The sequence below is a fragment of the Carettochelys insculpta genome, chromosome 11, assembly GCF_033958435.1.
Source record: "Carettochelys insculpta isolate YL-2023 chromosome 11, ASM3395843v1, whole genome shotgun sequence".
NCBI lineage: Eukaryota > Metazoa > Chordata > Testudines > Carettochelyidae > Carettochelys > Carettochelys insculpta.
Window position 1 is genome coordinate 25,366,856 of NC_134147.1, and position 22,687 is coordinate 25,389,542.

Sequence of the window (22,687 nt, forward strand, 5' to 3'; positions counted from 1 at the left end):
TTACAGTCTGTCCTAGCTCATGACGCAAGCTGCAACAGAGCTATAACTGAGCATTTTAGTGCCAGTGGTAAGCAAGCACATTTGTACCTCCTAGAGGCAATGTATTGCAGTGGGAAAGAGAGGTGAGGCATGTAGGGTCACAAATCCACCCAGATTTTTGTCATCTATTTAGCACAGATGTTTTCAAACTGTAGGGTGCATCTTCCTATGGGGACCTGCACCACAATTTAAAAACTGCTGTCCTCTGCCAGAATGCAGCATATAATGTTGAAAACACCAACAGATTTTGATACATCCTTCATTGATCAAGGGGTAGTAAATTCATTTGCTACCTCAGTGTTTTCCTGGTTTTGGTTCATATGAGCATGCTCAGATAAGCCATGCAGTGTACTCAGTACCCTGACTGCTTGAGTATGGCTATGATCTGAAGAAGTGGGTCTGTCTCACACAAGCTTATCAACTAATAAATTATTCTGTTAGTCTTGAAAGTGCTGCTGGACTGCTTTTTTGTTTTGCTTGAGTTATTGTGTGGAAAGCCAGCTCCAAACAGGTTCACTGAGCTGGAAAAAGGAGGTGTGGATGGCATTCAGCATCCTAGGCTCCAGCCAATGCCACTGCACCTGATTTTTGCATATTTTCTCATTTTTTCCACCTCCTGCGGGTTCTGGGTAGCTGCCCCAGTCATCCCACCCTAGTTATGGCCCTGAGCTATACCCAATACAAAAAATGTGTTATTTTTCAACTTTGTCCGATGATTTATTCATTCAGTGAGTAACTGAATGGCATCTTATGTGGTTATCCATTTTCCTTTTTTTGAACATTTGCTGTCAAAGAATATGAAGTCATCAAGTGCATCTTCATTTCATGCAAAGAAGTTGCAAAATCATTATTTTGCATCTGAGAAGTTAGCAAATAAAAGCCACAGAGCATAAGGAGCACTAGTTACCCTGTACTTCCACTTTCGGTTATTTTCAGAATGAGACAAACCTTTTGGAAGGGGGTGCTTTTATTGAAATTTGGCAAATATATTTAGTGTGTTTGGGTATCTGTTTTTGTATTTCTCCTAAGCTCTGAATACTGTGCCCTATTTGTTTATAGATTAGACCAGCATTTCCCAAACTATTTTGGCCACAGAACACTTTTGGTCTTGGAATATATTGTCGGAACATATACATGCTCTTCAAGGTGTGTGGGTTTCATACCAAAATATTGCAGTGCACAATGGTCAGAACTTAATTTAAGAGTGTTTTAGATGTCTGTCTTTTATTTAACAAAACAAAAGATAAGAGAGAGTCACCTGAATGAACAACTAATGTTCTTTTGTACAAAAATAGAAAGGACACTATTATTCAAAAAAGGACTCCTTCCTTAAAGCTTCAAAAATTTTTATGAAAAAAACACAATTAGGTACAAAAATATTTTTAAGATTTTGGTTTTATAAATTTATTTTTACAGAAAATTACTTGAAAATAAAAATAAGTAATATGTGACAGTTTTGTAAATGAGAAGCGTGTTTTTGCATCGCTGTTTCAGCAGAAGTCTCATAACTATGCTATTAGGAATGCTTTATAAATATTAATAGATCTGCAATCTAAGTACTATTCAAATACCTTAGTGTTTTTGGTACACAATTTCTTACTTAATATTTTAGAAGGAAAAATATTGCTAGCACTGAAATTTTTTGACGGAACACCTATTCACCTTACAAGGAACACAGTTTAAGAAACACTGGCCTAGATTATACCTTCTGAATACTTCCTATTTGGTGGTTTGACACCCTCTGCTGTTGTGACCTTCCTTTTACTACAGTTTAGAACATCAGAACAGCCATATTGGCTGAGACATATAGTATGTCGAAATCCAGTATCCTGACTTCATACAACAGCCAGTGTTGCATGCTTAAGAGGGAATGAACAGCTCAAGACAACTTTGAGTGATCCATTCCCTGTCTTCAACTCCTGGCTTCTGTTTTGCCATTGATAGACCTATCCTCCAGGAATGTATCTAATTCTTTTGGCCGTCGCAACATCCCCATACAGTGAGTTCCATAGATTGACTGACTGTTCATTATGTGGAGATTTGTTTGTTTGTTTGTTTTTAAACATGCTGCCTATTAAATTATATTTGGTGATCCATACTACTTGTGTTATGTAAAGTGCTAAATAACTCTACCATATTGACTTCACCCTACCATTGTTAGTTATCCTTTTAGCTACCGCTGCACGTTGAGTGGAAGTTTTTCAGAGAATTATCCATGATAACACCAAGATCTTTAAGTGATAACAGCTAATTTAGGCCCCATCATTTTCTGTGTATAGCTGGGAGTGTTTTCTGATGTGTATTATGTGTACTTATCAACATTGCTCATTACTCAGCTGCCATTTTATTGCCCAATCACACAGTTTAGTGAAAACCCTTTGTAACACTTTGCATCCAGTTTTGGACTTAACTGACGAGTTTTTGTGTTTTTTGCAAATGTTGTCCCTTCACTATACACCTACTCTTATGCATGATTTATAAATTTCCTTAAAAGTGCACAGATCACAGTACAGATTTTTAAGAGCCTACTATTCACCTCTCTATTGTGAAAGCTAACCATTTATTCCTATTCTTTGTCTGCAGTTAGCAGATCAATGGGAGGATTTTCCCTCTAACCCCATAACTGCTTAATTTCCTTTGTGGGCTGTGGTGAGAGACCATGTCAAAGGTTTTCTGAAAGTCCACATACGCTGTATTTACTGGATTGTCCTTGTCTAAAGGTTTATTGGCACCCCTGAAGAGCCTAACCAGTTGTTCAGGCATAGTTCCTAAGCAGAGGTTACATTAGTCATCTGCCATTGATCTGAAACATAATTTGAAGTAAGTGGGGGGTTACTTATCACAGATAGTAGGTCTGCAATTTTGTATCTGATTTCTGCTCAGAACTCTTGAGTGACTACCATCTGGTCCTGGTAACTTATTCTGTTAAATTCATCAATTTGTTCCAAAACCTCCTCTACTGACACTTCAATCTGGGACAGTTTCTCTGACTTGTCACCTAAAAAGAATATCTTGGTGTCAGGTTCTCCCCCACAATCTTAGCAGTGAAGACGGATGCAAAGAATTCATTAACTTTTCTCAATATCTTTGTCTTTGTTGAAGTCTTTTGCAACTGAATTTTGCTAGTAGCCAGGGATTGTGTTGTTGTCGTACATCTGAAGTATTAATATCCTCCTCTTACTAAGCATATCCTCTTCCTTTGAGCTCATCCCTGTTCTCTCTCACTTCTCAACAAAATATTTATAGAGGGAACAGAGGACAGCAGTCTTCTTTTCTAGAGTTCTTTCTGAAGCAAATTATTTCCTCCCTTTCCATCTAGTATCTATTAGATACCACTTCAGCTAAGCCCTGAGATGGACTTTGCCTTTACCTGAGCTTTCCAAGCTTTCTTTTCAGTGATTTTGAATTGAAAGCAGTAACTAGAAGATTATAAATGAGTGACCTTGAAGCGCTTGCATTCTCTCCATGGTCCTACAATTTTCTGCAGTCATTGTCTGTTTGAGCGTCCATCCTCAAAAAGATCTTCATTCAAGTACCCTTCTTTCTTTGGGAAATAAATTCTCTCTTCATAATCCTGTAGTAGAATGATTCCTCAGTTTATTTTGGGAAATTCCTGGCCACCTCAAATGTCTGAGGCCAAATCTACATTATAAATTTGCATTGGTTTAACGGTTTCACTCAAGGGATCTGAAAAATCCACGTCTGAGCCCCATAGCTGTACCAATCTAACCCCCAATGTAGACAATACACCTTCCCATTGACAGAGGTACTTCCTGTCATGGAGAAGGATAACTACACTTATGGGAGAAGCAAATATACCAACAAGAGAACATCTTCACTGAAGTGCCACAGCAGCCCAGCATTTAAATGTAGATGTGCCTTCAGAACCTCCCAGCTACTAAAGGACTATCTGGGAGCATTACCTGAAGTTTAGTTTCTCCATCGTCTCTAATTTCAAGTGTGGTCAGTGGCTCCCCTGGGGAGCAATACTTCCTAAATATGTACTTGATAGAAAGATTTGATTCTGTGATGTGAAAGACATCTGACCATTCTTTCCTATAATGGAATATATTTGGCATTCTTTCTGTGATTAGTACTTTAGAGTGGGGTTTAAATTCCCAAAACTATTCCCTGCTCTTCGGTGAGCCCAAAGCCAGGGAATTGCAGACGTGAACAAGTGTTTTCTGGTGGCATGACATATTTCATGAAGATAACTAAAGTCCTATCCAGTCTTTTCTGGGAAATAATGGCTCACAATGGGGACAGATGCTACGGACAAAAAAAATACTCCTCTAAAATCCTTATCTTGGTATTATATGTAGACCAAGGAAGAACTCTTGTTTGGATCTCTCTCCCTTATTTCCAGGTTCCATTGGGTAACTGTGTGCTTCAAAATCTTCGGTCTTTCTTTTTTTCTCTGGAGTCTAAATCTCATCCTGAAACATTTGTTACCTTGTGTTCAAAGCCAGGTTCATCATATCTCTGAAGTTATAAACCGTTAAAGTTAAGTGTTGATATTTATAATTTGTTTTTAGAGGAGTTGCTTTGTGCTTATTTGACATAACCTGTGCTTAATCTTAGTTTATTATAAGAAAATGTCTTACAGTCATACCTTCCCTTCTCTGTAGCCCAGGAGTTTTCACTTCCAGACTGTGAAGAATCCTACAGAAATAGAGATGTTATGTGAATATCTGCAGAGCAATGAAAACATCTTTCTTGATAAAATGAAGTTTTTTGAGGAGTAGCTGAATGTGTTCCAGATGTGGTCTAAGTGAAATATAAATTGGATTTCCATATCTTACTCTTCTCTGAATTGTGAGAGGCCTGCAAAGGTCCTTGCTATATTCTACATGAATTCCAGAGCAGAGATTCTTTCTGCATCCTGGGATGCACCCTTCAGCAAATCTTAGGAAGATCGTAAACAAGAAGCTCCTCTTTTTGTTACCCTCCTTTGTCCCCTTGGACACACGAACTGCTAGGTGGATTCCAGATGTTACAAATTAATTTCTGGAAATAAGAAAATATTCTACTCTCCAGACGCACATGTACAAAGCTATCCAGTAAACAGAGGATGATATTTGGAACTTTCTGGATATGCAGAATTTCTTTTCCTGTTAACTAAATTCAGTTAAGACATATGCTCATCCATCGTTTAACAAGTACTTTACTAATGAGTACTTGTTAAAATGAGGAACACACATCTACCTTTATTCACAGTATGAGTGAACTTCTCCCACTTATATGAGCAGAGTCCCTGGCTGGGGGCATGGAGACCCACAGCCCCGTGGCTGGAGTGGAGCCAGCCGTTGGGTCCCTGGCCTGGAGGCTGGGCGACCTGCAGCCTTATGGCTGGCTCCACTTTAGCAGTGGGGTCCCTGGCCAGAGGGGGAGAGACCTGCAGCTGGAGCCTTCTCCCTGCCTTCCCTCGGACATGCAACTGTCAGACAGCCCTGCGGCTGGGGGAAGAGAGGGAGAAGGCTCTTAGCCTGGTTCCCTCCCCTGCAATGGCAGGAATGTGAAACTGACCAGCCATGAGCTGATCAGTTTCCTGGCCCTGGAAGCCCAGGGGAGACTGGAACCAGCCTGCCCCTGGTTCCCAGCTCCTGTCACTGGGAGAGCCAGGAAACTGACCAGCCCTGGTGGTTCCTGGCTCCCCTCCCCTTTCAGGAAAATTTGAGTTGTGCAGGGATTGCAGGAACAACCCCTGGGCAACTCATGGATTTATTGTATTAGACTCCCCCACTGCCTGCCCCACTGACTCCACCCTCAGCCAGGTTTTAATGCCCCCCCGGTCCCAAACTGTCCCCAGCCTTAGACTCTCCCTGCAGCCCCACACTGCTCCCAGGCTTACACACACACCCCATCAACCCCAAACCGCCCCCAGCTTTACAACCCCCCCTGCAGCCCCAAACTTTCCCCCCAGTCTTAGAACCCCCCTCCCCTGCATCCCTCAACAGCCCCAGCCTTAGACACTCCTCCTCCTCCTGCAGCCTCTTCACCAGGGCTGCTAGGCTGGGTGGCTCCCCTGCTCTCAGCAGTCAACTCAAGTGTTAAGGTTTCAGCACCTAGGTATTTGGTAATTGCTATCCCTAGTGATAGCTGCTGGAGGTGGCAGCTATCTCTATTGATAGATATCTGCCTGAGGCAGCAGTGTTAAGAAACTGCAGATGGCTTCTTTAAAAGTCACATGTAGCTGTGAACTGCCCAGCTAGTGACCTTTAACAAATCTAATGGGACCCATGTTTGGGAATCCCTGCTCTACATACATACACTACATTCTGTTTCTGATGCCAGACTATTCAAATACATCACAAAAGTACCTAAACTCAGCTGGTTTGTGTGAAGTTACAAGCCCTTGGAATGAATTGGAGACTTTTACGTGTATTTTAATGGGAATTTAGTGTCGCTTTTACAAGTTTTCGCCTATGAGCAGAAATTTGGGAACCTATTGTGCTCATATAGTGAGGGATGAGTGTACTCTCATTTTTTGCCTAGCCTCTCATTTTGTCAGCGTTGGTGTTTGGAAATCTGTAATTAACTTTCTTACCTACAGAGAGCTAGTTGTCTCAAAAAAAAAATTGCAGGTACTATTGAACGTGGAAAATTCAGAACTGAAACTGCACAATAGGTCAGGAATCAGCACCAGGCATTAAGTCTTCAAGCTTCAGGTTGTTAGGTTCTACTTTCTCATGGTCAGAGGCCTGCAGCCAAAATAGTGAGAAAAGCCATATTTTCAAATTCAGTTACAAAATTAATGTTTGAGGAGTTGCAATGCATGTGACTATAACATCAACCCATTCTTTTTGTAACCCCTGTTTTAAGAACAGCATTATCACAATGATTTGTATCAGTTAGAAAGTTTATCAAAACAAAAAGCAGTCAAGTAGCACTTCAAAGACCTAGCAAAATAGTTTATTAGGTGAGCTTTTGTGGGACAGACCCACTTCTTCAGACCATAGCCAGATGAGAACAGACTCAATATTTAAGGCACAGAGAACCAATAACTCCTTGCTTACTGTTTTTCGTTCTCTGTGCCTTAAATATTGAGTCTGTTCTGGTCTGGCTATGGTCTGAAGAAGTGGGTCTGTCCCATGAAAGCTCACCAAATAAACTATTTTGCTAGTCTTTAAAGTGCTACTTGACTGCTTTTTGTTTTGATAGTGTATAGACTAGCACAGCTTCCTGTCAGTTAGGAAGTTTGTTACTTTCGCCCCTGGATTGGAAAGCAAAGAGGACAGGGAGAGCTCTGCACCTGGGGATAGGCTCTTAAGCAAGAAGAAGCAAAGTTCACATCAACCCTCCACGCCTTGCCCCCCATTCCCAGGCTCTACCTCCATTGGCCCCCAAACCTGCCCCCCATCTCCAGGCTTTACTCACCACAGCCCCTAAATCTGCCCCCCAGCCCCAAGCTTTACCCTCCATCCTGCAAACTCACTCCCCCCCAACCCCCAGTGTAACCCAACTCAGCCCCAAGCCAGCCCCTGGACTAACCCATCCACGGTAATGCCTATGTTTGTCAGCAAGTCAGGTGTTGCTGGATGGCAGGCAGGGCAGCAGAGCCCCCCTGGGAGTGAGGGCTTTTGACACCAAGTCCTGCTGTGGCCATTGGGGGGTGGGGAGGTAGAGCCAGCTCCTTGGGGCTGTGCTAACACAGAGGGAATCCAGGCAGCCAGGGCAAAAACAGCCCCTTGCCTGAGGTTATAGCTGGGAAGCGGCACAAGGCAGCTGGCTGCAGCCCCCCACCAGTGTGGCCAAGGGGAACGGAAGTGCTCGAATGTTGGGGGGCCTACACCTAGTGGCCACGTGTACCCAACAGAAGGAAGTCTTCCTGCCCTGGTATCGCTGAGATAGTGGAACTGGATTTGATTGGTTTAATGGCCCGATCCTGCCCACTGCACTGCCAGCTGTAGAAACATATGTAATTGGTTCAGCTGTTTCAACGGTGGTGGGGCAGGGAGCCACGAGTAGTCTGTGGCGCCAGCATCCAGAGCCACAAATTACTCCTGAAATAGGTGCATGCAGCTTTGGAGACCTGTGGTGGACTATGAGCTGGCAGACCCAGATGTCAAGGGCTGGTACTTGGAGGCCTCCCCTTTCTCTTCTTTTCTACTTCAAATTTCCTTATTCATTGATTGTGTCAGCCCTGCATGTTTCTTTAAATCATGTTTGTCTGTCCATTAAATAAATATTTCCTTAACTGATGACTAAGGCTCACAGTATTCTTATTTCTTCTCAGTTACCCATGGATGTATAGTCTCCACAATAAAACTGTTTCTCCCAGATGGTATGGAAGCCAGATTACGGTCAGAGTAAGTAGAATTAATTATCCATTAATATTTGCTGAAATTAAATTGTATTATGAGGGCTTAAGTAGATTTACGTAACATGTAGCACATGTAGATTTGTATAGTTGTATATGCATGTGTAGTACATACTTTCTTTCGGGCATGGGTCTTGTATGTCATCTAGTACGCACAGGTAATGTAGAAATTAAGAGCACTTGCACAAGTAAAATTAGTGGAGTGACAAAAGTGGGAGAGAATGTTCTCTTGGTGGTGAACTGTGTGTGTGGTGGCTCATGCTCAAGTGACAAATGTGTGTTAAAATTGCTATAAACAGTGTTATGTTTGCTGCACTGAGGTAGATAAAAGCATAGGGGTAGGAACTTGTAAACATAATTGGAAACTTTGTTAGTGCACAATGGAATTAGTTTTGTGCTGGTATTTGGAAAAATAAATAGCCTGGAAAAGTTGTTTTTGTGTCTTTCCATGAAGACTTGTATATTTTATGTATCTAAGTATGAATGGGAATAATTTTTATGAATTTGTTGAGGTGCCATTTAGATTCTAAAACTGAAAACTAGTCAACTACATTTGCCAGTTTGGTAAGTATTATAAGCCAACCTTATGGTGGATCTTAATTAGGGTAACTTTTTGGCTTGAGTGCAGTTAGCACTATTTTAGTAATTTGAACATTAACGCATTAGTTGAGTTCAGAGCCGGGGCAGAGCCCTGGAGAGCCTAATGAGGAAGCTAGTGCGCCCTTATCCTCCAAAGAGTCTATAGGCCTGACCTCCCCTGGTTTGGCAAACTCTCTTGTTCAGGACCAGTCAAGTCCCAAGAGTGTTGGACCAGGAAGGTCTAACCCCTCTCCCCCTCACTCAGTATCACGTAAATCTCTGTTCTTTCTTAATAAACTTATTCTTGTTTTTATTACAAAACCATCACAGTGTTGTATGTCAAAATGAAGTGTGAACGTTCACCTACCCTGACAGGCTGATACATGCTGTCTCTGGAGGTAGCCAACATAATTTCTGAGACTATCCAGTGAGAAGGATTAGACACGGCAGGTCTGGGGAGCTCAGTAATTGGGATTCACTGACTGTGACCTACAAGTTTAGACTGGTAGAGTCTTGAAGAGTTTGCTGACGGGGTAGACAGAATGGTGTGTCAGAGAAACGACACAGTATACCATCAGCAAAGCTCTTACTCTTGCTGAGGCAGAGGCTCGCTGGTGTAGGTGTCCTGATTGCTTGGCCTCTGTGGTCACAGAATGCCAAAAGACAGTATAAATCATCCAGATTTCTTAGTACAATTACTTATAATCATGGGCTGTTGATTCTTCAGTACCTCTAATATATATATCACTCTTCCAGAAATTCGCCAAGGACTAAGAATGTGCTTAAATGGGCCTCCTGTTAGAATTGTTTGATATGAAAGGAGCAGGTTTAAGTAACTGTTTTGAAGTTATTGTTTGTCTCTCGTAGGTCAACAGGTATGAACTTATAAAGAGAAAATGTGCATAGAGAATTAATTAAAATCTAAAGTCAGTTAACTTCAGGTCTGACTAGAAGGAGTAAGTTCAACAAGACAACTTCCACATACTGTGTTTCTTTTTGTTTTTTACTATAATTCCTGCAGTGAAATCTTACAGCTTCTTAGTCCTGTTGAAGTGGCACAGGAGAGCAACGAAGGGTCCTGTGGCACCTTATAGACTAACAGAAAAGTTCTGAGCATGAGCTTTTGTGAGCACAGACTCACTTCATCAGATGCTGGTCTTGGAAATCTGCAGGGCCAGGTATAAATAAGCCAGAGCAAGCAACACCTTGTTATCCCCACCTTTGCTCTGGCTTATTTATACCTGGCCCTGCAGATTTCCAAGACCAGCATCTGATGAAGTGAGTCTGTGCTCACGAAAGCTCATGCTCAGAACTTTTCTGTTAGTCTATAAGGTGCCACAGGACCCTTCATTGCTGTTACAGATCCAGACTAACATGGCTACCCCTCAGATACTTGGCACAGGAGAGACACTCTGCCACACAGCTGGTCCAAGTGTCAGCAGAATTCCTTGATTGTGAAGGTTGTTTGTGGGATCAGTCAAATCTTCTGAGCCGGATACTCTAGAGAAAAGAAGTTGTTGGCATGGGATTTGTAAGACTCTTGAGTGCTGTGCAGTGACTTCAATTTTACATGCTCTGACATTTCATAGGAGCTGTCTAGGGTGGTAAATTGTTTCATCAATCCAGAGTACCTACAGCCTGTGACAGATATGGTCAGAGCCCCTTGTGACAATGACTTGCTGTACTGAAATACCACTACATTATCCTTGTTGTCCTCATGGGCATCCCTCAACCCTTTGTCCTGCTGTGCCAGGACATACGGCTTCTTCCAGCACTGACACAGGGATGAGGTCACACCTCTCACCGGCATACCACTAGACACTGAGTGAAGCTCAGCTCTGGGAATGCTCAGTAAAGAGGGACTTGCTTCGGTGCCCAGGTACACAGTCCCAATGGGAACTAAACCCTAGATAAATATGTCTTACTCTGTTTAAAACTTTATAGAGGGTATGCTCTCCTCATTTCTTATAAAAAAGAGATGCGCAGCTGCTTGCCTCCATTACAGTTGTTTACACAATTTATTAATAAAATCATGTTTGTTATAAAAAAAAAGGATTTAAGTGGTTATTACTAACAGCACACAAAACAAAGTAAATTACTAAGCTGGGACATGGCCTCGTATCTTGGTAGGACCAGCCATAGCCCCTCTCTCCCAGGCTTGCAGGAAAACCAAGTCCACTTAGGGGTCATTGCTCTTATCAGTGAGTTTTCACATTTCTGAAATACCCTTCATGAGCATCACTTAGCATATCTACATGATGTTAATTAAAACAAAAAAGCAGTCCAGTAGCACTTTAAAGACTAGCAAAATAATTTATTAGGTGATGAGATTTCGTGGGACAGACCCACTTCTGTCCCACGAAAGCTCATCACCTAATAAATTATTTTGCTAGTCTTTAAAGTGCTACTGGACTGCTTTTTTGTTTTGATAGTATATAGACTAGCACGGCTATCTCTGTTACTATTCAACACAGATTAAATTAACTCTCCATATTTTTAACTTCAAATACAGGAATAATATGTGCACATAAATAGAATATACACATTCATCAGATTATAACAAAGTATTTTGCATAAATTATTTTTCATTTATGCATATTCATATTTATAAGCATATTTCCATAAAAATATTAAATGCGCTGTCATGCAGCTTACGTCAGCACTGAGTGCAAAGAATTATTTTACGAAGAAGAAAAGTGTGTGTATTTGGAAAGCCTTCTCCCACAGCAAGATCTGCTTGGTTTTTACCCACCAACCAACAGCCCGTCTGCTTTTCTAAACTTCAGCACATTCTCACATCAGGAGGCTCTGAAAACTGTGAAGAAGTCTCAACTTGTGAATCTAAGGAATAGTTTTTCTAGCTTTTAAAAAAGAGCCATGAACAGCTAGTGCCACTCCTGATGGAAATAGTCAGTGCATCATTCAGCAAAGGAATCCTTCCTTCCTCCTTTAAACATGTAATAGTTTTACCAGAATTGTAGAAACCCATCTCAAATACACCATTTCAAGCCAACTACAATCCAGTGTCAAAATTCCCATAGCTGAGAAAGATCTTTAGTGAAACTAACCAAAGGTCAACTACAAGCACATCTAATTAAAACTAATTTTCTAGACCTGACACAGTCTGGTTTTAGGCCAGGAGCTGAAATTGGAACTGCTTTGGTGGCAATGAAGGATAATTTTCTCTTCTCAGTGGTTAGAAGGCAGACACAATTTTCCTTCTCCTGGGCCTTACTGTAGTTTTATGCACTATGAGATACTACTGTTTCATTGGAGACTGGTGGCAGGGGCCCAGGGCAATGCATTAAAATGTTTGAGTCATTTCTGAAAGGCAGACTCAACCAGTAAGCCATGTCTATGCTAGAAGGTAAAATAATTTTATATTGGCAAATCCAGGTACAAGAATTGCATAGCTGGAGTTGACTTATCTAAAATCTATTTTTCACTGTCCACAGAGCAGAAGATTGGGAGAAACCCTCCCATTGACTTTCCTTACGCCTCACAACTACCAGGAGTACTGGAGTAAATGGTGATGCCAGGACAGTTCAATTTAGTGTCCCCGCTATGCGTGTTCAGTCAAACCCCAGAAAAATGACTGCCAGCAAGTTGATCTTCCCAAAGTGTAGACATACCCACTAGACACCTGAATTGCAGAGGATCAGTTGTCTCTCTAGTCTTTATCAACATCTGCATGTATCCAATAGGTTAAATGGGCAAACTACATATGTTCAAATGCATTCATTATGAATGTGGGAGATGAAAAGTGGTTTAAAACAGGGATGAACAAACTTTTTTTGTCAGACCCCACTTTCAATGCCTGCAGTTTAGCAGGGCGCCCTCAACAGATCTAATGTAATCCAAAGCAACTGAAATTGTGGTCATCTTCATATAAAAAACTCTTTTGGCACGTGTAAGAAAATAATTATGTAAATGTAAAAACATTATTAATCCATGTATAAATGTGACTGTATGTACATAAACAGTAACACATTTCAACGTTTTAATGAGATGATAGAGCCTGACACCCAGCCGCTGATTGTGCTGTGCCCCCCTTATGAAATTTCATGTCCCCCACTTTGTGCACCCCTGGTTTAGAAAATGGAGAAGCACAAATAAGACTATTGTGGAGATGCCCAATTGCTTAATCTGTTTTTTCTTTCTCTACTTCTTAGCAAAGCTAAAGGGTTGTAGTAACCTTAGAGAATAGCTCTCCTAGTGATAGAGGAGCTGAATGGGACTGTTCTCCCTTAAACTGAAAAACAATATTACCTGCCAACCTCATTCTGTGTCGACCTGCAGTCTGAGGGAGTGGTAGTTGGTATCTGCTAGCTGCAGCCTTAGATATCAGCCTTTTTCAATGTGTGCTGTCCTATAAAGTTGTGGTGACAGGCATCATAGAGCTTGGCTCTCCATAGCTGAGTAATAGCACCTTTTGTAATGTAAACCAAGTACCCTGAATGCAGCACTGGTAGAAGCTATACAAAGACCCATAATGAATAAATTAAAAGCATTTTTAAGCAAAATTCATGGATTTCAGAATTCACACGTTTTCTTTCCAAACGACTGAAATTTTGTGGCAAATTGGAAGCCTGTAATTTCCAACAGGAAATGTACCTTGGGTTTTGCCAATTTGTCAAATGAGACAATTCAGCAAAATATTTCATTTTAATGAATTAATATTTTACAATGAAATTGTTCTGTTGGAAAATTTCCAACCACTCCATTTGTAATTGCCTCAATAATAGCATTTTACTTTTAATTAGATTAGAGGGTGAAAAAAAATTCTTTTTAAGCACAAAAAATATGCATTACAGTTTCTGTTCTGGTGAACATTTTAGTATCAATTAAAATACATGATCCAATTTTAATTGTTTTGGAACATCATTTGTATTTCATGAAATGTAGTATTTTGAACTTTTATATTAAATCTTTTTATATAATTTTTGAATGTTTACAACTCTACTGTTAAACATCAAATAGGATGAAATTAAATTACTAAAACTACTTTTTTGAGACTTGATTTAACATAATATTCTGAATTGATTTAATTAAGTCAGCATTACTTAGTATAGGAAGCTATTTACATTTTAGTGTAATTTGGTTTCTCAGTCTCAGCCTTAGTATGGAATATGTGAATCAAAACTTGTTAGTGGGTAAAATCAGACAAGAGATGAGAGGAAGTACCTTTCATTGGACCGATTTCTTTTGGTGAGAGACAAGCTTTCAAGCTTATCCAGAGCTCTTCTACAAGTCTAAGGATTGTCTTAAATAGGGTAACCAGATGTCCCATTTTTAAAGGGACATTACCATATCTCAGCCCACCTGCAGGTGTCCGTTTTTTTCTTAAAAGTGGGCAAATGTCACATATTTTCTGTCTCTTCCCTCCCATCAGTACTGGTGGGTCCTACTTGCTGGATCTTTGCCAGCCAGCCACCCATCAGCAGTGGGTGGTAGGGTCCAGTGGGTGTGCAAGACTGGTGGCTGGGCAAAGCTGAAATGCATGGGGCCAGCCACTCCCCCTTCTGGTATGTTAGCGAATCCCCTGCTATGTGTCAGCTCTTTGCCAGTAGGTCTCTTCCCCCAAGCCCCTACCCTGAATTGACTTTTTCCTACAATGGTTGGTGAGTGAGGACTGTTGGTGGCTGGTTACATGTCACCACTTCAGCCCATCCATTGGATCTTTACATACTGCTCCTTGCCCTGTCTTCTCCCTAGCTGTAGCTCCTGGGGGTCGGTCCCTTCCCACACTCCAGAAATGGCTAGGGCTTGGCTCCTTGCTGCGGGGGAGGGAGGCAGCGCACCTTCCCCTGCCCAAATATCCGCTGAGGGGAGGGAAGATGGAACCAGGGCTCTGTTCCCCAGTCCTAAAGGGGGTGGGTGGGTGGGTGTGTGTGTGTGTGTGGTGAGAGAGAGAGAGAGAGAGAGAGAGAAAGAAAGAAAGAAAGAAAGGTAGCAGATGATGGTGGTGGGTACCAGGGCTGTTTTCCCCAGCGTCAGTGAAAGCATCTGGAGTGGCCTGGTTTGGGTCTGGGGTGGTTTTCGCATCCCAGGCATAAGCTAGCAGGGAGGGCTGGGGTTCGTGGCTGCAGCATCTTAGGGGGGTACAAATAGTGTGGGGGCAACAGGGCTCCCCCTGTGCAGTACTATGTCTGAGCACTGGGAGGGGATTGAAGTAAAGGACACTTGCCTTTCATAACAGGGTAGAGAGCCCTGTTTCTAAGGGGCTGCTGTTTTCCTGATGTGGCTGCCCCCCTGCACCAGCCACTCTGCAATATTGCTTTCCCCTACATTTGCTTCCACCAATGGTGAGTCTGAACTATGTTATCCCTTCTGTTGAGGCCCCCCGCTTTCCATGTTCTGGGAAATTCTGGGATTTCAGACTCTCTACAGGAGCAACCAACCCCCGATCTTGGTTCAAGTTAGGGTAAGAGGAAGCTGCCTACCAAATATTGTGGCCGTCGCTCTTATAGTTTAAGAGGCGTTCTCGAACAAACATAGGACAGAAGCACTGTAAAAATATATAGTAGCTAAAAATAGTGATTGAATTTTTAGAAAGTAGCTCACTGATTTTTTTAACTTTTAGATTAGAACTGAAAACTAAATTAAGCCATCTATTTCCTAGCACAATTTCACAAGACAATTCTGAGTGTGAGCTGTAGTAAGCAGAGTTTTTAACTTGAACTAAAAATGAACAATGACTTAAATTAAACCTTTACAGGAATGCTGATAGTTTTGTGGATATTTGAACTGCTGATCATACTTGTTTCCTGGTTTAATTCTGTTACTGGACAAATTACAAGTTTTGAAATTCTTTTTTCAGTGTCATCCATGCACCATTACCAAGTCCAGTTGACAAGGTAAGTCATCTGTATGGTCTTTCTCTGAGAGAGACTTCCACTACAGACTATTTTACATGCCTTTGTATTTACTGCTTAAAAATGTAAATATTGTTAATTCTGTATCACAAAGTGTATGTATGGTAGTGTCAGTTTTCATGGTATGGAAATACTCACTGAGGGGTGGAAACATTTGCAAAATAACACAAAGCATGACACGCTTCGGAAAATGCGATGGGTATCAAGTAACCAGCTGAAATTTTGTGCATCAGAATAGAGGCATTGAGGAGTTTGAAAAGGGGAATGACAAGCAAAATGACTGACATGGAAGATGGCTTTTGCTGTGCTATGTTCTATGGTTTGGAGTGTGAGACGTAAGTTTTAATGAGGATACAACATTAGGGCTGTGTCTACACGTGCCCCAAACTTCGAAATGGCCATGCAAATGGCCATTTCGAAGTTTACTAATGAAGCGCTGAAATGCATATTCAGCGCTTCATTAGCATGCGGGCGGCAGCGGCGCTTCGAAATTGACGAGCCTTGCCGCCGCGCGGCGCGTCCAGACGGGGCTCCTTTTCGAAAGGGCCCCGCCTACTTCGAAGTCCCCTTATTCCCGTGAGCTCATGGGAATAAGGGGACTTCGAAGAAGGTGGCATCCTTTCGAAAAGGAGCCCCGTCTGGACGCGCGGCGCGGCGGCAAGGCTCGTCAATTTCGAAGCGCCGCTGCCGCCCGCATGCTAATGAAGCGCTGAATATGCATTTCAGCGCTTCATTAGTAAACTTCGAAATGGCCATTTGCATGGCCATTTCGAAGTTTGGGGCACGTGTAGACGTAGCCAAGATGTCACAATAGTTGAGGAAGGATAGAAAACAGTAAATTTAAAGGAGGCAGTTGTATCCCATGCTTTTTAAAAATTGTTTTGGAACCCTTTACTCCCTTAGGAGATAAACGTTGTCACTTCACTGCTTCTAATCTTGACTTTGATTATGCGCTGGGTGACAGTTTAGGATGCACACATATATATCAAGCCCTTCCCTGCCCTGAGCCAAGGCTATAAATTACCTGCTATTTCTTCCTCTTCTTGACAAAGTATCTTTATGGACCTGTTCCTTTCCCCTTTTTGTCTGTCTCTGGCAATGTTTGATTATTGTCATTATTATTTCTGTTTTAAGTGTTTCTTAGATATTTTCCAGCTAACCAAATCCTACAACTTAGTTTTGATTTCTCCACCAGTTCAGACTCTACTAACAGATAAGGTATTAAAGTGAAGGAAAGTTTCACATGAGTTTTCTTCTCTGGATGGGCCTGGAGAGAGTCTAGCATAGGGGTGGGCAAAATCAGCCCAGCTTTCTCTCCAGCCCAGCCAGCTGATTAGCAGAGTGTGCATACTTAGAGCCAGCAGTATGTGTTCAGCTGTCCCTCCCTGCCACCTTACTCCTTCTGCTGTCGAGATGCTCCTAGGATTCTCATGCTAGCTGTGCAGCGGAGGAAGGTATGGAGAGGAGAAGGTAGTGTTAAAGTCAGGGTGTTCCCTTGTATCACATCTATGCAGAGCGGGGATTGGAAAAAGTGTGGCACACATTGAGGAGCTGCTCCAGGCGTAATCATGCATGGTAAGTGACTCACTCAGAAGTGCAGAGCAGGACAGATTTCCCTTTGAGACAGAGGCTGGCTTTGCTCAGAAGCTTGGTCAGTGGCAGCCAGTGCTCTTATTTTGCCACACGCACACACATCATTGCTGTCCCATATATGCTGCAAAACACAACTCAATGTGTGTCATTCTGTCTCAAACACATTGTTTGTCTTTGAGACTTGCACATTCTTTCTCTCTGTAGCCCCCCAGCTCCAACCCTCTGGCCCAAGCCCCGGCCTTTCTGGGGTTGGGGGGCCCAGAGCCAGCCCACAGACAGTACCAAAATTCATGGAGTGGCCCCTCTGCAAACATTACTGTCCACCCTGGTCTAGCATGATTAAGAAAATGACTTCTTGCTGTTTATAGATCTTTCAGTAAGTTGGCTCAAGCCAAACTTAAAAGCCACCTTGTGGAAGAGGCATTGTGAAAACACTAGGGGGGAAAAAAAAATCCTTTAGTATGTTGCAAAACACAGGTTATAATGAGATTTGACCCAGAATTTTTGACGGAATTAGTTCTAACCTTTCATATGAGTCATTCCATTGCTGATTTAAGTTCCATGACCAGTCAGCGATGTGGGGGAGACATCAGCTGGTGTTACGAGCAGTCAGCTTCTGTTTAGTTCGAACTTTGCAAAAATTATACTGCAGATGTGTAGACTGATATTTTGTTTCGATAGAATATATCCTAGAGGTGTGGCATTGTCCTAGTGAACAGGGTCTTGTGCTAGGAATCAGGAGACTGGAGTTTCATAGCCAGCACCAACCCAGGGCTGCTTGGTATCTTGTGCAAATGTGTATCTGTTGCCTTCCAAGTCTGCGTGCGTGTGTGTGTGTGTTTAAATTAGGTAGTAAACTCTTCAGAGCAGTCACAGAGAGGTAGCCATGTTAGTCCATGAGAGTGCATCACCTAATAAATGATTTTGCTAATCTTTAAAGTACTGTAGAGCTGCCTTTTTCTTCAGGAGAGTGACTTTTCTCAGCATTTCTTTGTATAAACCAGGGGTCAGCAACCCCTTCCGGCAGGGGTGCCAAGAGTGGCATGCGAGCCATTTTTTTTTTTCATTGGCACACGAGCTGATTTTTTTTTCCATTGGCATGGGAGGTGGGAGCTCAGCCCCCCTTCCCCCTGTGCATTTTCCCCCCATGCAACTAGGAGCTTGCTCAAAGCCTTGTTGCGTGTGGTTTATCAAAGGACCAGCTAATGCTACCAACAACCACCTAAATGTTAAAGCTCTGCTTCTTCATTTATTAATTAAGCTGTTGTAATTAGGACTATTAGTGACTTTGAAAAATTTCACTGGCTCTCAGACTGTACATAGAGGTGAAAAAGTCAAATTTCAGCACTCCACCTCAGAAAGGTTGCTGACCCTGGTATAGAGCATAGCACAGTGGGGCTTCAGTTCTGGTAAGAACATGTAGGTAGTATTGTAATACAAACATAACAAAGGTGGCTAATAAAGATAAGAGGGAAAAAAATATGGTAAGCAGCGAACTTCCTTTAATATTTATAAATACACCTTAGAATTGTTTGAGGTAACATACCCAATGTGATTTTTTTGTATTTTCTTCTTTCATAGGTTGCTGCTAACACTCCCAGCGTATACTCTCAGGAACTGTTTCAGCTTTCTCAGTATTTACAGGTAAAGTTTGTTTTTCTGTGAAGAGATCTTTTTATTCATTAATTTGATAGTTTATGCACCAAATAGTAACCCTTTATTCAAAAGGTAAAAGTTTGATATGTATTTATACACCTGTGTATATTTCAAATGATGATTCAGTTTATGAACACTAATAGTCAAGAATTAACTGCCTTCTCTGTTGTAAACAGCATAAGATATACAGTAATTGCCTTTATATACAGTATCACTTCTTCTATGAGTATTTTACAGATAAATGATTTGGCTTGTATAAGTATAGAATTCTATATGCATGCCTCCCAGCAAATTTGATAGGCATTCTGTATGCTGTTGCATCTTTATAAACATAAGATCCTTACTCCCTCAGCTCAATCTTAGAATTGAGAATAGGTTCCAACCTTCTTATATTTGATTGTGGTTTGGAAACATTTCACTTGAAAAATATTAAATGACTGCGTACTAAGCTTTTTTGTAGTATTAGAAGAAAAAACTCATAGAAAAATAGGAATTACTAAAGTGCAATAATATATCACTGTGGATTTTTGAAGAATTAGTTTTTAATCTGTCACTTCACTGCCTTTTTTCTTTCAAATAGACTTATTGTTATATTCCTCTTTCTATGAAATACAGTATAAATGTGGGTTATGTAGATTGGGTGGTGGTAGGACATAATATAATTCCAATGCAAGGAAGAGGTACCTACCTTTTTTTAAGGAATACTCTAGTTTTTCGAAAAGATGAAAGGCGGGGAGAAAGATAATGAATTAGCTTGCCTGTATGGAATATTTCTTTTTGAGTCAAACTAAGTTCAGCATTTCTTTCTGAACTGTGAGTTATGATCTTTGAGGTTGGATTTGTGGAACTGTGTATATTTTTCGAAATGCATCCCAAAGTTCCTGTAAGGCATGCGAAAAAGCATCTTGCCACCTCTTGCTCTTAGTGACAAATAGTTCTGATAATCATAAAGCTACCCTGAAGTAAAAGGCAAATACGTGCTTAGTTGCATTCCTTTATTAGAGGGAAATGTGGATTTCTCAGTTTTTCAGACAGCTGCTGCTGTCAAACCAATTTGGTGGGAAAGTGCTAGGAGTATGTTCAAGTGACTTTTTGACCTGTAATTTGATCTGATATCACTTGATTAGCAATACAATAGGTGATCTTATTTCTAAATCCTTATATTTTCTGTTTTAAGTTTTGCCTAGTAAATATGACAGGTCTCAAAAAATAGAAGAGGTTTAGAGAACCTCTTCAGCTTCAGTTACACTACAGCAATCTGTCAACAGAGGTCACTGTCGGAAAATGTTTCCCTACAAAACCCCTGTCGATAGATAGCAGTCAGGGTGTATGGTCATGATCTTTCTTGGCCGAACAGGGTCCCAGAAGCCCTGTATGCATGTCTTGCAGCCAGGAAGCCCTTCTGGGCGCTCAGGCCAGGCACGTCCTTAAAGGGCTCCTTGCTAATCCTTGCAGTGGTCTGCGAGGCACACACAGGCTTAGGCCCTCATGTTCCCCCCCAAGGGATCAAACATAGGCCACAGCATGGACCAGGAACAGTCCCCAGGCAAGGCACACGTAGACTAGGCCCACACGCTTCCCCTGAGGGATCAAAAACAGGGAAGAGCCAGCATGGACCAGGAACAGTCCTTGGGCTGGCCCCTCACTGCCCAGGAGCTGCTGCAGGTCCTGCTGCCTATGGTCCTGGCCTATTTCCACCTCATCTGGGGGGAGCCACTGGACCCCGAGGCTGATAAGCTAGGGCTGGGGCTGGGGCAGCAGTGGGGGCTTTGGGAACATTGCCTGCTGCTGCAGGACCTGGAGCACAGCCTCTGGCATGGGGACTGGAGGGGCAAGAGCAGCCAGGGCATGAGGAGCAGGGAGAGGGGGAGCAGGGAGGGTGGGGCTTGGTTTCAAGGGGGGCAGACAAGCCAGGTGTGGGGGAAGAGGGTGATAAGAGAGAGCAGGGTCTGCCGGTGGGTACTCCTGGGCAAGTGTGCTCCTGCACAGTCCTGATTTTGCAGATCTTGTCCAGCATCAGGCCCTACGCCATGTCCTGGCGCTTAAGGGCTTGCTTCTATCATTCGGGGGCCCACTCTTGTGACTCCCGACCCTCCTGTTGACGTTGCCCCTGCAGCTGGTTTTGGCAGCCACATACAGGCGTAGTACCTCAGCTCCTGTGATGTGGCAAGACCATTGCGCATGAGCCCACTCCTGTAGTCGCAGCAGTGGTCCAGCTGTGGCAGGTGCTGGTCCTGGACTGGCTGACCCTGGGGATGCGGGGCCGCTGGCCCAGCCCTCTGAAAGTGCAACTGTATGGGAGGAGAGAAGGAGAGACTCTGTGTCATTCCCACCCTGCCTCCTTCATCACAAGCAGTAGCCCCCATGCCAACACATGGGACGTGGCCATCCCAGGAACATAGCTGTGTGTGCCCTGCACAGTGACCCCTGCTGCACAATGGCCCTGCTGAGGTACGGGGAGCAGGCTGTGCGCTGCACCCACCCTTCCTGCCTGATGATCTGGTGGCCTGGGGAGGAGGCCATGGGAGTGTCCCTGCATGGCCAAGGGGTACGCTGGAGCAGATTGGCACTCCACTGGGTCCATCCTCCCCCATGGGCACTGGTGCGCATGCAGCTTCTCATGGGGCTGGCATCGGGCTGACGCCTGTGCCAGGGGCTGCCCACTGGGTTTCAGTGGGCCATGTCACCAGCTGCATGGTTGCACATGCTGGGCCCACATGTTGGGGCCCTGCCTGGGCCGGCCTGGCAAGTGATGTGGCTGGGGTTCCTGTGAGCGTGCAGCTGCTCTGGCTCCAGCTGCTGTGGGGCAGTCACCTTGGCTGTGTCCATGTGTTCTACCATTGGGACACAGTCATCTCCCCCCCACCCACCCCGGGCAGCTGGTAGAGTTCATCATAGTACGGACAAGTGGGTGTCCTTGCCCCTACTATTGACCATCGCCTGACATCCCAGGCCCTCACATAGCCCTGTTGTAGCTCTTTGACCTTGGCCTGCACCTGTTTCATGGTATGAGCTGTGTGGCTGTGTCCCACCTGGGATTCAACCAGGTAGACATACCTGGGGGCATTTTGGCACTTGGCACTGAGGTCCAGGGTGATGGCCTTGTTGCCCCAAAGGGCAATGAGGTCCTGGAGCTCAGGGCTGGACCATGAGGGGACCTGCTTTTTTGGTACCCCGGATGGGTCCTGGGACCCCTTGGGCGTGTTCCATGAGGGGCTGGGTAGTCTTGGGTGTCCTGACTCATATTTTTTTTCCCCAGAAGTGACTGCAATGACATGCAGCTGGCAAGGTGTGGCTCTGCCGCTTGCCTAGGCCAGCTTCCTGCCACGGGGTTTTTGGGGCAGCTTGTCTCTTGAAAAGCATCTGGAGGCATTGGTAGTGGTCAGATTGCTGGAAAGAGGGTGTCTTAGCACTCCACCTGGCCAGCCCTATGGAGGACTGTACTGTTGACAAAACTCTCCCACCGGGCCATCCATACAGTGTTGCTCCTGAGATACATGAACTTCTCTATGCTCTCTAGTTCAATCCCCTCTACACTGATCTTCCTTCCTATTTCCTTATCTCTGAATAGCATTAGTTTTGTTTTACTGATGTTCATAATTAGTCTGTACTTCTTCCCTTTCTC

General features: G+C 43.2%; 1 protein-coding gene across 11 annotated transcripts in view; it reads left to right on the forward strand.

The window, feature by feature from the left end:
• Positions 1–22,687, forward strand: part of SLMAP (sarcolemma associated protein) — a 139,560-nt gene that overhangs the window by 60,390 nt on the left and 56,483 nt on the right. For all 11 annotated transcript variants that reach the window (XM_075005893.1, XM_075005892.1, XM_075005895.1 and 8 more), the window contains exons 4-6: positions 8,276–8,348; positions 15,759–15,795; positions 18,988–19,050. In XM_075005893.1, the coding sequence (XP_074861994.1) occupies positions 8,276–8,348; positions 15,759–15,795; positions 18,988–19,050 (173 nt within the window). The remainder of the gene's footprint in view (positions 1–8,275; positions 8,349–15,758; positions 15,796–18,987; positions 19,051–22,687) is intronic.